The sequence below is a fragment of the Castor canadensis genome, chromosome 8 (assembly GCF_047511655.1).
Source record: "Castor canadensis chromosome 8, mCasCan1.hap1v2, whole genome shotgun sequence".
NCBI classification, from domain to species: domain Eukaryota; kingdom Metazoa; phylum Chordata; class Mammalia; order Rodentia; family Castoridae; genus Castor; species Castor canadensis.
Window position 1 is genome coordinate 24,435,809 of NC_133393.1, and position 15,205 is coordinate 24,451,013.

Here is a 15,205-nt window from a genome sequence, read left to right on the forward strand (position 1 = left end):
CTCAGAGGCTACTGCTGTGCGCAACAGGAGGGCTACACGCTGGGAGCCAGGCACTGGGTGCTGGTGGTCAGAGGGATGTGGCTGTCTGGTTCCGTCCCTGGCACCATGCCAGGCCTGAGTCACTCTGTTCTGCTGCTTACTCCCTCCTCCCCAGCTCTTCTCACCTCCACACTGCACTGCGGCCCTGGAGGCCTGCCCTGGTACCGCCCTTGTACCTGCTGTTGCTTGTGGACCTGGGCAGGAGTGAGTAGAGGTCCAGGGGTTGCTATCCTGTCCACCCCCCTGCCCTTGCTGAGGCCTCCCTCCCTCTCCACTGAGGTCAGGGTAATTATAACTCTGACCTAAGTGCCCTGTGACGCCACGCCTGGGCCAGCCCTGCCCAGGAAACCCAGCAACCAGGTAGGGGAGAGGCCGAGGAGAGACATTTCCTGTGCCTGAGGGTGGCCTTTGGCTAAAATGGGGGCCTGGGGGAAGAGACTTGTACCCCTCTTCTGGCAGGCCTGTGTTCTTATTGGCCTGATAAGGCCTTCAGGCTGTCTGGATGACTGGGGGACGGGGCGGGGGAATGAGGCTGGAGTAAGAGATGTCTGAGGCAAAGCAGAAGGAGGTGGCCAATGCAGGTGCCCTGGAGACAAACAGACTCAGACATGCCCTGAAATCCGTGGCTGCTTTCTCCACCCTTGAGAGCCTTCTGTCCCCCAGGTTCATATCTCAACCATGCTCTCTGCGGAGGTGCCCCTGCCCCACCTGGGCTCCTCAGCACTGCTTCTGCTGCAGCTACTGCTGCCCCCTATAGCTGCCTTCTTTCCCAACATCTGGAGCCTACTGGCTGCCCCTGGGTCCATCACCCACCAGGACTTGACAGAAGAGGCAGCACTCAACGTAACCCTGCAGCTCTTCCTGGAGCAGCCACCCCCAGGCCGGCCACCCCTTCGTCTAGAGGACTTCCTGGTGAGTATCCCTGACTCCTCTCACATCCCTGCCTCAGGACTTCTATGCCTGAGAAAGGGGCACCTACCTCCCCACCCACTCACCTCCCCAACCCACCTTCCTGAGGCAACAATGCTTAGTAGTCCTAGTCCTGAAATCAGGAGTACCCCCTCCTTAGAAAGATCCAGACCTGTCCTTCCCTTGGGGGTCCCAGTACTCTCAAGTCTATCTGTACCTAGTCTCAGGTGCCAGTTGCTGAAGTAATGTGGGCAATGATCCAATAATGCCAAAGGGCGGCCCTGGAGCCCCTGTCCCCCACCATTCTTGCCAGGGCCGAACCCTCCTTGCTGACGACCTCTTCGCTGCCTACTTTGGACCTGGGTTTCCTTCCCGGCGGTTCCGAGCAGCATTAGGTGAGGTATCTCGTGCCAATGCAGCCCAGGACTTCCTGCCAACCTCCAGAAATGACCCTGACCTGCACTTTGATGCTGAAAGACTGGTTCAGGGACGCACACGCCTGGTGGGGGCTCTGCGGGAGACCTTGGTGGCAGCTAGAGCACTTGACTACACTCTGGCCCGCCAGCGCCTTGGTGCTGCATTTCATGCCTTGCAGGTAAGAAGAGACTGGGGTTGATGGTAAAAAGGGTCTTTCCTGACATTTTTATGTTGTTATTTTTTTGGGGGGGTGGTTGGCAGCACTGGGGTTTGAATTTAGGGCCTCACACTTACTAGGTAGGCACTCTACCACTTGAGCCAAGCCCCCAGGCCTCGTCTAATCTTACGGTGCCTTCTTAATCCTGCCATGCTCCCCCCCCCCCCCGACCCCATACACACTCTCTCTAATTCCCCACCTCCAAACTGACAGTTCTTCCTGTGGGAGCAGCCAGGAGGCAACTGTGGCTGCAGACAAGAGAACAGGGAGAGAAAGGCACTGAGGTGGGAGAGGTAGGGAGTTTGAGTCATCTACCTGCAGGGCCTTGGAGGTCAGTGCTTTCACTGACCTGAGCCTTTGGCTTAGACTCCAAAATGGAAGGATGCTGGGTCGTTTCCCACATGGGCAAAGCTCTGTTTTGGGTAATGGAGAGACAACAGTGGAGGAGATTTGGAGTGTCTGACAGGAACAGTGGGGTAGAAGATGATTTTCTGAGTAGGAATTCAAAGGAGTGGCATGTTAGGGCTGAAGACTAGTGTCTTATTTCCCTTTCCTTTTTTTTTTTTGGTGGTACGGGGATTTGAACTCAGGGCCCTGTACTTTAGCAAGAGACAGGCACTTTACCACCTGAGTCACATTCCCAGTCCTTTTTCTTTTCTCTCTGGGGACTAGGATTTCTACAGTCATAGCAACTGGGTGGAACTGGGAAAGCAGCAGCCACACCCACACCTCCTTTGGCCAAGGCAAGAGCTCTGGAACCTGGCACAAGGTATGACCACGACTCTGTGGTAAGTTGAGAGCCCAGGGAGCCACCTCTTCAGTCTACCCGCCATCGTGTCACTTCCTGAGGTCACATAGTATATGATAATCGTTTCATCTCTACAAGCACTGGGTGGTCCCCTAGTCCAGTGAAAGGCCAGTGCAGTTAAGTGGTCTCTCCAGGGTCACATAGGAGAGAACAAACAGGACCAGGTCTCCAGATCTTTCATGTGGCCATTCCCCCACCCCCACTGGCTCCTATAGCTTTCTCTCACAGTCCCCTCATCTTCCCAGCTAGCCTACAGTCTGGAAGCTCCTTCCTGTCCATTACAATCTCACTTCCTGTCTGCAGCTCACAGAGGGCAAAGTCTTCAATACTGTCATACTTCCCTGGTTTTCTATTTTTTTTTCTGTTTTTTAAGACAGTGTCTGGCTATGTAGCCCAGTCTAGCCTTAAACTCAAGATCTTCCTGCCTCTGCCTGCCAATTATAGGGATTACAGGCATGAACTACCATGCCAGGCTGTTCCTGTGTTTTCTACAACAGCCCCAACTATCAAACACCCAGTCCCACTGCTAGCCCCAAAACCCAGGTTTTAGTTCAGAGACCCTGGCCAGGTGGCCTGTGAGCTTTCCTTGTTCCAGGTGGGAGGAAAGACTGAAGTAGTTGGTAACAGGATAAAATCCAGGGGTGGCCAAGGCTTTGGTTCTAGCCTTCTCCTCTTTTCCCAGTGGACAATCCTACTTGCTCCGATTGTTCGGAGTTAAGCTGCCCTGGAAATTTGCTGGACTTCATGCTCCTTACCTCTGGCTACTTTGGAATTCATCCCCCCAAACCTCCAGGTACCAGACAGGAAAGCTCCCTAGAAGTAAGAAAGTTACTTCCTTTGATCACTTTCTCACGATCTCAGAGTCTATAGGCCCTTGTCCCACCTGCCATGGTATTACTACTCCCTAGAGGGAGAGGATGTTGGGAAGACAGTGTGTAGATGAAGGCCAACTGAGGAGGCCATGCTTGTTGGGTGGGGAACAGCTCTTGTTCTGCTCACAGGATTTCTCCATTGCCTGTGGGAAGCTTTGGGGGGATCCAGGGATCCACCCTGAGCTGTGGAAACTGACCCACTCCCCCACCCCCAGATTTACTCCAGATTTTCTTCCACAAGGTATCATCATTTCCTGTCAATCCCTTGCTAAGGGGCGAGAGGGTCATGCCAGTTCAGAAAGGGCCCCATTTTCTTCAGAGGCAGTGGGGTTTTGACCCCCACCCTCTAGATTTATTTTCCCAACCCAGGGAAATGTAGCCATGGGGGCCATTTTGACTGGAGCAGCTCCCAGCCACCCCGAGGTGGCATCAACAAGGATAGCACATCCCCAAGCTTCTCTCCACACCACATGCTGCACCTCCAGGCAGCAAAACTGGCACTTCTGGCCTCTATCCAGGCCTTTAGCCTCCTGAGAAGCCGACTAGGAGACAGGGGCTTTTCCAGGTGAGTGACTTCTTATGGGCTCCCCGATTGGTTGGTGCTCCCAAGGGAACTGAGAACCAAGAGCTGAGAACAAATGTGCAGACCCTTTACTGTGTCTCTGGCCTGCTCCCCAGGCTGCTGGACATCACCCCAGCCTCGAGCCTGAGCTTCGTCCTGGACACCACAGGCAGTATGGGAGAGGAGATAAATGCTGCCAAAATCCAGGCTCGCCACATTGCGGAGCAGCGGCGGGGGAGCCCAATGGAACCTGTCCACTATGTTCTGGTGCCTTTCCATGATCCAGGTAGCTGTGGTCTGGCCAGGACAGTGGAGGGAAGGAAAGTCCAGGACAAGGGGTAAAGGCCTGAGGTGAGGAAGTGGGCCTCATCACTCCACTTCCTTAACAAAATGGCAATTCTTCCTGTGGTCTTGAGTGACCTGGGTACCTGTGTGCAAACACTCTACTGTGTATAAAGTAGAAATAGTTTCCATAAGTCTAATGCATGAGCCATGCTCTGGCACATGCTGTCTGTTTTCTCAGACTTCCATGCTAACAAGCCATATTCAACTCTCCATTTCCTATAGGCAGGGATTGGGATGAAGATGTGGTGTTGGTAGGTCTGTTGCTCTGGGAAGTGTCTGAGATAACTAGTTGTACTCCTTTCCCACTGAACTGAAGTCAGCTTATCTGGCCTAGATCCACCAGTGTCCTTGAGCTGGCCAAGGCAAACCTTTCTTTGCATCAATTTTATAATTTATAAAATGGATCAGTACTGGTCTTATCCTCCCAACTCCCAAGATTGAAATGATCAAATAAAATGCCCCCCTGGACTAAGAATTCCCAAAGGGAAGGTTTGTGTCTGATTTGTCTTATAAATCTTATGTGATTGGGCATAATGGTACATGCCTGCTATTTTAGCACATGTGAGTTTGAGGAAGATGGATCTAGAGTTCAAGGCCAGCCTGCGTTACATAGTGAGGCTTTCTCTCAAAAAAAGAAAAAAAATCTTATAGGGTCTTATTACATATTTTATGAAGGTATTTATAAATAAATAAGACTTTTAGCACTGTGTCTAGGCACTATTCTAAGATTTACAAATCTACTCATTTAGTCCTCCTAATAAGCCTCTTAAGGTGAGCACTATTATTTTCTCTAGCTTTCCCTCTCCCTCCTCCCTGCACTGGGGTTTGAACTCATGGCCTCATGCTTGCTAGGCAGGTGCTCTACCAATTGAACCACTCCACCAGCTGGTTTTTTTGAGAAAGTGTCTCACTAACCATCTGCCAGAGCTGGCTTCAAAACACGATCCTCCTGATGTCTGCCTCCTGAGTAGCTAGAATTACAAGTGTGTTGGCTTCCAGTTGTTTTTTTTTATATAGGTACATGTATCTGATAAAGGATCACTCAGGACCACAGGAAGTGAGGCCCACTTTACCACCAGGGCCATCAACCCTGCCTGATGTATGTAAGGAGTCATATAAATAAAAAGAAACATGTTTTTCATAGTTGGGAACAGGAACCAGGGTCTCATGCATGCTAGGCAGAGAATATTGTTATTTAAATACTTGTCCACCCCAGGAGTACAGGGAGCCTCCTGACTGGGGTAGGAATAAAGAGCACTCACCTCATCTCATCTCATCTCACCTCACCTCACCTCACCTCACCTTATCTCATCTCATCATCTCTTCTCATCTCATCTCATCTCGTCTCATCTCATACAAATCTCCTTTCTTCCTGCCCAGGGTTTGGACCTGTCTTTACAACCAGTGATTCAGACAGTTTTTGGCAGCAGCTCAATGAGATCCATGCCTTGGGAGGTGGAGATGAGCCTGAGATGTGCCTTTCTGCTGTGGAGGTCTGACCCTTCACTTTCCCTCTTACCCTGACCTTTCCAGGCAGGCCCTGCCACCAGGGGGAGATAGAATTGGACACCCGCCCACCTTCCACTCCACCCCAATCCCTTTAGATCCTAGTTCAACTAATTTCACACCACCTTCTACTCTGCCCTCCTTGGTTCTACCCACTCCCCTGCTGCTACCTTTTTTTTTTTGTGGTACTGGAGCTTGAAGCCAGGGCCTATGCATTGAGCCACTCCACCAGTCCCATTTTTTGTGTGTGTGAAAGTTTTTTTCAAGATAGGGTCTCCTATCACAGCTTTGAACTGTGATCCTTCTGATCTTTGCCTCTGGAGTAGCTAGGAAAACAGGTGTGAGCCACCATCGCCAGGGTGCTGCTACCATTTTTAACCCCGTCCCTTTCCTTCCCTGCCAGCTAGCCCTGCTGCATACACCTCCACTCTCAGACATCTTTGTCTTCACTGATGCCTCCCCCAAGGACGCCTTTCTCACAAACCAGGTGGAATCCCTAACTCAGGAGCGGCGCTGCAGGGTGAGCACAGCTGGTGGGAGACCCAGCATTAGCCACCTGGGGCTGGGAAAGACAGCAGTGTCATAACAATGGTCACACCACACTATAGTGCTCAAATCAGCCGTACGTTTAACAACAGTCAAGAATGGGAGGCCCTTTGCTTAATGATGCTAAATTCGTATCTGAATCTGCCCCATATACCATTTGAAGAACTAGAAAACTAGTTGCCACAATGCCACCATGAAACACTGTAATAGTTATAAGGGGATGGTCAACTACTAACTGAGGCAAGAGGCTTGGGTCACTGGGAGACCCCACCATAGCAGTCAGAGGGTGGACAGAGAGACCTTATCACCAGTCATTAACTCTGAAGAAAGCCTGAGCAGAAAGGATCCTCATTTATAGTAGCAGATAGCACTTGGAAGCACTGGACTATCCTCTGGCTCCAGGTGACATTCTTGGTGACTGAAGACCCATCAAGGGTTCAGGGCCGAGTTCGGCGTGAGGTGTTATCTCCTCTACGTTTTGAACCATATGAAGCAGTGGCCCTGGCATCAGGAGGAGAGGTGATCTTCACTAAAGACCAGCACATTCGGGACGTGGCAGCCATTGTTGGGGAGAGCATGGCTGCTCTGGTGAGTAAGTGGAGGCCAGGGGGCTGGTGCCCTCAACTCAGAGCTAAGTGATGTGACGCTGCATGTCTCTTCTCAAAGAAGAAAAGGTTGCTGTGTTACCGTTTGGACAGAAGGAAAAGGAAGTTCCTTTTCCTCTGAGAGCCAGACTACCCACCTTCCCCGTCACCCTTTCAAATCAATAAACTTTTCTTCCACTTTAGCTTCCACTGTTCTGCCCTCAGAGATATGACAGGAAATCCTGTCATCTTTTAAGGGAAAACAAGAAGTGATTTTCCCATTCTTGACAAGCACCAGTGGCTCACACCAGTAATCCTAGCTACTTGGGAGGATGAGATCAAGAGGATTGTGGTTTGACAATCCCAGTAAATAGTTTGAGAGATTCCATCTCCAAAATAACCAGAGCAAAATGAACTGGAGGAATGGCTCAAGTGGTAGAGTGCCTGCTTTGTAAGCATGAAGCCCTGAGTTCAAATCCCAGTTCCACCAAAGAAAAGAAAAAGATTGTCCCATTCTGAATCCTTTACCCCTACTTTTGTCATTGATCATAGTAACTTCATTCCTGGTCCTGTGCTCCCACCTCATTCCAAGCCTTACCTTCTCCCTTGTTTTTTTGGTCCTGCCCATCCTCCAAGGTGACTCTACCCCTGGACCCTCCTGTTTTTGTGCCTGGGAAGCCGCTTGTGTTCAGTGTAGACAGGCTGCTCCAAAAGGTCACAGTCCGGATGCATGGGGAGATCAGCAGCTTCTGGATCAAGAACCCTGCAGGTACCTCCATATGTGGCTCAGGCAGAGACAAATGCAGACTGGTGAATGGAGAATAAGGGAGGATGTGCACAGTGACAGGAATTGTCTCACATGACAATCTCTTGTCCTCATTCCAGGGATCTCCCAGGGCCAGGAGGAAGGCATGGGTCCTCTAGGTCATACTCGCCGCTTTGGGCAGTTCTGGATGGTGACCATGACTGACCCCCCACAGACAGGGACTTGGGAGATCCAGGTCACAGCTAAGGGCAGTCCCCGGGTGCGAGTACAAGGTAAGGAAGATGTTCCTGGGAAGGAGAAGGAGAGACTCATACCTCAGAGAGCGATATTAGTGACAGTCCTCTCAAGAAGGTCTCTGATTGCCTTTGCCCTCCTCAGCCCAGACTTCCCTGGACTTCCTCTTCCACTTTGGGGTTCCCATGGAGGATGGACCCCACCCTGGCCTCTACCCCATGACTCAGCCAGTTGCAGGTACATCTATTCCCTGGCCACCCCTCCCCCAGCTCATTATATGTATGCATGTCTAAATGTGTGTATGTATGTCTATGCATGTATCTTCTTTATTGAGTAAAGAGTACTAAGCATATAGTTACACAGCTTGATGGATTTCATGTAATACACCTAATTCAAGACAAGGTCAAGCATTCTTCTTTCCCTGTCTCTGAATGGCTCTCACACAGACCACTGCTCTCCTCCTCCCTTTCCCTCCACTGTCTCAGGTCTCCAGACTCAGCTGCTGGTAGAAGTGACAGGGCTGAACTCCAGAAGTAACTTTGGGGATAGCCAGCCACATTTTTCCCACATTGTCCTTCGAATGGTCCCAGGGGGCACTGAGCTGGGCCGGGTGCCCTTGGAGCCTGTGGGATCCCCACAGCGAGGTGTCTTCACAGCCTCACTGCCACCCACACTGCTGTCCACATCCCTTCCCTTCTCCCTGGAGCTGATGGGCCAGGATGGAGAGGGACAGAGCCTGCACAGGGCTGCTCCCCAGCCTTGTACTGTGGCCCCTGTGCTTCTGGAGGTGAGACACAAAGGGAAGGTGCAGGCTAAAGCTGGAGAGATCTGGAAAGACACCACTCCTAACTAGTCCTCCCTCATAGCTCAGTGGCCCTCCAGGTCTCTTGGCCCCCGGTAGCAAGGCCCCACTCAGCCTCCACATCACCAGCTTCTGGGGCCCTCAGGATCTCGATCTTAGGACATCTGTCAACCCCAGCTTCTCCCTCACCTCCAACATCTCCAGGTGAGGTTTCTTAATCCTGCTTGGCTCTGGCCTAGCCAGTCGGTTCTGGGGGGTGTGGGTACCCTGGCTTCATCTCAGGCACCACCCCTGGCCCCTTCCCCTTGGCCCTCAGAGTCCTCCGCTTGGGTCCCAGTACCTGGCTCCACCTCTTGGCTCTCTGCTACTGGTTGGCATCCACTCTCTAGGGTTCACCTGGGACTGAATGAATCGGCCTGGGGGCACCTGTGGCTGGAGATCCCAGACTCAGCAGCCCCTGACTCTGTGGTGATGGTGACTGTGATTGCGGTGGGTCGAGGAGCCAGCCCAATGCCCCCAACCCATGCCTTCCTCCGGCTCTTGGTGCTGGCCCCGGAGAGGCAGGTGAGGCACTCCCACCTTTCCCTTCAGGAGATGAGGGCAAGGGGAGGGCAGTGTAGGCTTCATTTGGCACAGCTGTAGCCCACACTGACCTTCTCCCTCTTCCCACCAGGATCAGCTCCCTGCCCCTGCTTACTCGTCTGGTCCTGTCTTCATTTCGCCTACCCCTGCCCCAGCCTTTCCTCCCTCCACTTTGGTGACTCAGGGCAGGGCTGGGGGAGGAATGGCGGGCAACTTCTGGTGGGGCACAGTTGGAGGGGTGCTGTTTCTGCTAAGCTTGTCCTCCTGGTAACAGAACAGCCCTTCTAGGGGACAAGTCTCCAGCACTATTTTCAAATTGTCCCATGGGTGAGAAAGTCACATGGGCTTCAGGGGCCTTACCTTTCCCAGCTGGAATAGAGGATTTTCTTTCTCATGAACTTATCTCTTCTTTCTTAAAAACAGAGAGACTGGTAGAACAATGGATTTCCTTCTAACCCTTATGGGAGAATAGAGGCATGGCTCAAGTGGCCGAACTCTTGCCTAGTAAGCAGGAAGCCCTAAGTTCAAACCCCAGTACCACCAAAAAACAAACAAAACCCTAACCCTTATGGGAACTAAACCAAAGACTTTTTTTTTTGAAGAGTTGCTTTCTGTTTCTCTTTATTTCACTAAGTCATGCTCTTCCAGGCTCAGGTAGAGGGGAAGATGTATGGGGAAGAGACTAGGATTGGCAGGGGGTAGCAAAGTACCAGGAAATTTACTTTTTACTTATTCATTTTTTGTGGTACTGGGATTTGTACTCAGGGCTTCAAGCTTGCTAGCCAGGCATTCTACCACTTGAGGCACACCCTTAAGCCAGGAAGTGTTCCTTACAGAGTTCTTTTTATTTTAAAATTTGGAGCTGCTTCTACTTTATTTTTGCATTTAAAGCTAAAGGATGGTTTCAATGAACATGTATTCTCCCCAGAGGGATTTTGAAGAAAAATCATTTTTGTACATGGTGTAGGGGAGAGCGAGGGCATGAAACATCGAGATGAAATGGATGTTTTCAGGAGCAGGGGATACACTTTACACCCAGATGTCTGAATTTCATTGATCCATTGTCTGAAGCCATAGGCTGTTGAGTTAAAATGCAGAATAAGGATGGAAGGACCTGACTCAGCCTCCTCCTACACCAGACTGAGGGGCGTGAGAGGAGGGTTCACACTCGGGTGGGGCCTCCAGCCCTGGGGGAAGCCTGGCTGAACCACCTCCTCCTTAGGCTGGTTGACTTCCTTCTGCTGCCTTGACAACTCCTGGAGAAGAGGAGAGAAACAGACTGGGCATCTGTACACCCCCATCCCATGGGGCCAGGGCTTCCTCACCCCCTGCAGTTTACCTTTTGGCACAGGTTCTGTTTCCATGGCTTTTCCTTCTGGACCTGAATGGCACGAGAATGAGTTTTGTTTAATGGATGTGGGGAGAACTGGGGGGAACTTGCTGTTTTCTAGTAAACCAGTGCTAACCCCAACAACTCCCCTCTCTTGTCTCACTTCCCAAGTCTAAACTAAAAACAATAAACTCACCTTCTTCTGAATCAGATTCTGCAGACAGATGTTCACCTTTTGAATCTGGGTTAACTGGGGGCCACCAGGCTCTGGGTGTAAATCTGTCAGAAAATTCTAAAGGAGGAGTTGGGGACTGACATCACCATGAAAACTTGAAGTTCATCTGGCACTCTTCTGTAGCCACCGCCATTTGTCTCCTCATCTGGATCCCCTTATCCTAGTACCCTTCCAGGCATGTAGAAAAATCCAATACTCTCCACCTCCATATTTTTAACATTGCAGTTCCCTTCAAATAGCACAATCCCCCCCTTTCCCTGTTCTTTATGGGTCCTTCCTATCCATCCCTGCCCTATTGGAATAACCCAGGCCATTCCCTCACGCTCCATGGAATGATCCAAATCATCCAAATCCTGTCCCTCTGAATGGAATGCAGACCAGCCTCTCCCAGCCTGAACAAAGAACACTAACCTAACACTTGGTGGCATCCTGTCATTCCATTGCTGCCTCCGATTCATGATCCCTGCTCATTAACTCTCTGCTTTCCAGAGTGGTCTTGGGCCATGTCCACACTCCCTGAACCCGCCTCCTACCCCATCCACATGGAGGGGCAGCCCCATACCTCACCAAGGGCCCCCAGATGTAGCTGCTGTCGCTGTGCCTCCCTCAGATGGTCTTCAAACCAGGCCTGGCCATGGTCCAGCAGCTCCAGCCCCTGCCACAGGGCATCCTGTTCTCTCTCCAGAGCCTGCATTCTCTGCAGCTGGGTTAGACAAAAAGCAGAGGCTGACTCTCAGGCCCCAGTACGGCTCCCAGCCATTGTCCTTTCTCTTAAAGTGTTCACTGTGTGGTCACTTAAGTTTGTGCCTACACTGGCCACTGAGGACCTGAAGAAGAAGGGGGAAAGACTTGCGGGTTCTCAAAGTTGAGTGGAAATATAAAGGGCAAGTGTGGGGAAAGCGGCTTCCCCTGAGACCTCCGGTTGGGCTAATACTCACCCAAAGGAAGAAGCTCTGGGCCCCTGAGTCTTGGCGGCTTGTCCCCAGTGGCAGCAGCAGAACTGTGTAAGGAGCCTGCACCAGGGGTGGGCCACTGGGACCCCGGCTCCCCATGGCTCTGAGATGGGAAGAGTGGAGCCACTCCCACTGGTGCTGCCAGGACTGATCCCTCCCACTTCACCCTTGCCTTATACCCACCCTGCCTTGTCATTCAGCCCTTCTGGCCTGTTCCCACAGCAAGTCTGAGGCTGGGATGTTCCTAATTAAGGGGAAAGTTCATTTCCTTTAAGCCCCCTGCCTCATTTTTTCTTTTTTTGATGGTACTGAGGTTTGAAATCAAGGTCTCACACTTGGTAGCAGGTGCTCTACCATTTAAGCCACACCCCCAGCCTTTTTTGCTGTAGTTATTTTTCAGGTAGGGTCTCATGTTTTTATCCAGACCAGCCTGGACTGCAACCTTCCTGTTTATGCCTCCCACATAGCTTGGATTACAGTACATACCACCACACCCAGCTATTGATTGAGATTGGGTCTTGCTAACTTTTGCCCAGGCTGACCTTGAAACGTGATTCTCCCAATCTCTGTCTCCAGAATAGCTGGGATTATAGATGTGAGCCATGGCATCCAGCCTCTAATCTGTTTTCAGTAGGTTTTTTTTTTTTTTTTTGGAGGGGTGATGCGGATTTTTTTGGTGTTTTGGGATAGGATCTCATGTAGCCCATGCTGGCCTCAAACTCATTATGTAGGCCAGGCTGGCTTTGAACTCAAGATCCTCTCGCCTCAGCCTCCTGAGTGCTAGGACTCCAGGCATGGCCTCCACACCAGGCTCTCTAATCCATTTTTGTAGGGCTTCTCTGAAGTGACTTGTTCTCAAATCCCTTGGGATAGAATCTGAGGGTCTCCCTTCAGTAGTGTCACTGTAGTTTTACTGAGGTGGAGCAGATTCCTCTGAACTGCTTAGTGTTTCAGCTCTTTCCTATTTACTTGTTCTGTTTTAGATAGTCTCAGGAAACAATAACTTTATCCAAAATAAACTTTATTCCTAATATGAAACAAAATTTCTGGGCAAACTAAGATGTCTGGTCTGAAGGAGATAAGGAAACAAAAAGAGCATGGAAGTCCTTGGAGTCTCAGGTAGTTGGGAAGGGCAGAAGACAGACTCAGAGGATGGTGGTAGCAGCAGGCAGCACTTCCTGACTCATGAAAATGTCCAAGTCCAGGCTGGGATCTTCCAAATCCAGTTTCAGAAACTTATCCACTAATGTCTGGCAACTGAAGAAGAGAAAGGCAAGATTTATGGGAAAATGGATAACAGACCCTGAGCAGAGGAGAGAGTCTGTCACAGGAAACTCATGACCTTGAAGATTTAGGGATTCCAAAAAGAAGTAGTGGGTCTTTGAAGGGTACAGTGCTGGAGGGAGGCTGGCTGAGGCCCTGCAAAGGGAAGAAGAGCTGCAGGAGAAGATGCTGTCAAGAGAAGACATGGGGCCACACACTCACTTTTCCATTTGTTTCTCTTTTAGCAACTCCTTGACTGGCTGGATAGGTTTTCCACTGCGGATCAAATCAGATACCTAGGAATAATATGGAAGTTGTAGGGAGTATGGTGAGTCAGGGAAAGAGAAGAGAAAACCAGGGTCAGAAATACTGTAAGCCCAGAAGCCCAAGTCTCCAAGAGGAACAGGGACAAAGGAAGGGAGCCCTGAGATGGAGGAGGTTGAACACGGGATCTTATCACCTCTTTGCCACGAGCAATGAGTTTGTCAGGGAGCCCAGCCTGAGCAGCTGTGTGGGAGGCATGGCTGGCACTGGCAACACCTTCGCAAACCTGATAGAAGAAGACAAGGTCGTTTCCATCCTCACAGGTCTCCATGGTCTTAAAAGAGAAAAGAGGGCAGTGTGTCATCAAACACCCTGCTTCCTACCCTGAAACCTTTAGTCAATCCCTATGGGAACAAAGAAGAGGGAAGAGACATGATTTCTGTGCTTAGAGAGCCCCTGCTCTGATAGAGGAGCCAATCCTCACCTCTGGATGCTCAACCTAGGGTCCCTATGAGCTAGATTGGTTTCCTCACCAAATAGTGCACCAGGGGCCCTTGTGGCAGCAGCTGTAGCTGAACAAGGCTCAGGAAATTGGTGGCTACAAAGATGTGAGGGCACATGGGTCCAAGTGCCAGCCAGTGTCGGAGCACAGCAGCCAGAAGTGCAAGACCATCCACCTGCATAGAGGGTAGGAGTGAGGGTGTAGAGCCATGGGTGCCCACCTGCCCCTCTGCACCTGCTCTGGGCTTCCCCTACCTCATATTCTCTATTTTCTGCCTACACATCCCTGTCCCTTCTCAGAGCCCAGCCTCACCCTCATGCTCCTTTGTCCTCCTCCATTTCTCCCTCCTTAGTTCCTCATTAATTTTTCTCCTCACCGTGTTGGTTCCCTTTCCAAATTCATCAATAAGGACCAGAGACTGCTCAGTGGCATTATTCACTGCTTTCGCCACCTGCTGGGCATGAGGTGGACAAAGAGTTTCATTAGCATTTAAGGCCTATTATAGCATGGCCCCCAGTCTGTCCGAGAGTAAAGTTTTTATGTGCCCACCCTACTGCATTGCAAGTTCTTAAATGGTGAGGCACATGTTTTGTTCATCTCTTTTCATTGCCAAAAATGCTTGTGGTATCAATTCTTCCAGTCTCTGACCTGGGTGTTCACTGCCCCAATTCAGAGGGCATGCAACAGAGGGAGTGCTTTCCTATTCCAAGCATTTTCAGGGGTAGAGTGCTTTCCCATTCTCCCCTCCCCTGATTCTACCTCCCTTTGCTCCCTTTGACCTGGTTGAGGTCAATCATGAAAGTGGAGAGACCAAGAGAGACAGATTCGCAGCTATGAATTCGGGTGAAGATGGCATCTACTGTCCCAATTTCAGCTTCTTCTGCTGGCACGAAACTGCCCACCAGGGCCATGAAGGTGATCAAGCCAACCTGAATAAGGGAGGAGACAGGATCTGGGATCTGGTGGTATGGGCTGAAGTAAAAGTGAGGTTTAAGAATGAATAACAGATAAAAGAGAGATGGACACAGTGCAACTGAAGAACAAAGGTATAGAACATACTGTCTCTTCCCCATACGCCCACCCCACCACTGACTCCAGGGTTCCTGACTTTAGAGTCAGTAAAGAGGAACGGGGTATGGGCAGACACACTTGGGAATGGCATGTATCTATTCAGAGGTGGGTCAAGGGAATTTGGGCCATGGAAAGGTCTATGAGAACATGGTTCTCCCTCAGAGAATGAGAACATACAAAATGGAAGAGCAGAGAACTTCGGTTGGTTGGCAGGTGGCAGGTAAAGAAGATCCCAGAGGCCCAGGTTCTGGGGCTTTTCCTCACCTGTTTGAGGTATATGCTTTTCCCTGAGGAGTTGGGTCCAGTAATGACTTTGATCCTCCCTTTGTCCCCACTGCATTCTGTGGAGTTGGGCACGAAGGTTCGTGCACACAGTTCCATGAGAGGATGTCTGCACA

General features: G+C 50.7%; 3 protein-coding genes across 8 annotated transcripts in view; 1 reads left to right on the forward strand and 2 right to left on the reverse strand.

Annotated features, from left to right (window-relative positions):
* Nucleotides 1–69: 69 nt before the first annotated feature.
* Nucleotides 70–9,792, forward strand: Vwa7 (von Willebrand factor A domain containing 7). 2 transcript variants are annotated; one of them, XM_020168499.2, is made up of 17 exons: nt 70–399; nt 703–951; nt 1,262–1,543; nt 2,255–2,351; nt 3,073–3,183; nt 3,632–3,827; nt 3,941–4,110; nt 5,550–5,662; nt 6,079–6,195; nt 6,624–6,809; nt 7,442–7,574; nt 7,691–7,843; nt 7,950–8,042; nt 8,291–8,592; nt 8,672–8,811; nt 8,997–9,171; nt 9,281–9,792. In XM_020168499.2, exons 2-17 carry the CDS (start codon nt 718–720, stop codon nt 9,458–9,460), a joined length of 2,682 nt encoding a protein of 893 aa, XP_020024088.2. In that variant the 5' UTR covers nt 70–399; nt 703–717; the 3' UTR covers nt 9,461–9,792. The 2 variants fall into 2 exon arrangements, 1 of the variants encoding a protein (XP_020024088.2); XR_002212713.2 differs by lacking the exon at nt 9,281–9,792 and having other exon boundaries at nt 70–951; nt 8,677–8,811; nt 8,997–9,135.
* A 123-nt stretch (nt 9,793–9,915) lies between these two features.
* On the reverse strand, nt 9,916–11,855 carry Sapcd1 (suppressor APC domain containing 1). Its single transcript, XM_074082538.1, has 5 exons — nt 11,693–11,855; nt 11,317–11,457; nt 10,716–10,811; nt 10,529–10,570; nt 9,916–10,445 (listed from the first exon to the last, which is right to left on the reverse strand). Exons 1-5 carry the CDS (start codon nt 11,804–11,806, stop codon nt 10,320–10,322), a joined length of 519 nt encoding a protein of 172 aa, XP_073938639.1. The 5' UTR covers nt 11,807–11,855; the 3' UTR covers nt 9,916–10,319.
* Nucleotides 11,856–12,602: 747 nt separating this feature from the next.
* Msh5 (mutS homolog 5) overlaps nt 12,603–15,205 on the reverse strand; it is a 33,293-nt gene continuing 30,690 nt past the window's right edge. For 2 of the 5 annotated variants that reach the window (XM_074082542.1, XM_074082540.1), the window contains 7 exons: nt 15,072–15,198; nt 14,516–14,665; nt 14,113–14,187; nt 13,768–13,911; nt 13,431–13,568; nt 13,193–13,266; nt 12,612–12,964 (listed from right to left, as the gene is read on the reverse strand). In XM_074082542.1, coding sequence (XP_073938643.1) covers nt 12,853–12,964; nt 13,193–13,266; nt 13,431–13,568; nt 13,768–13,911; nt 14,113–14,187; nt 14,516–14,665; nt 15,072–15,198 — 820 coding nt within the window. In that variant the 3' untranslated portion in view covers nt 12,612–12,852. Of the gene's footprint in view, nt 12,965–13,192; nt 13,267–13,430; nt 13,569–13,767; nt 13,912–14,112; nt 14,188–14,515; nt 14,666–15,071; nt 15,199–15,205 lie in introns of all 5 variants that reach the window. The other 3 variants (XM_074082543.1, XM_074082541.1, XM_074082539.1) reach the window with 3 other exon arrangements.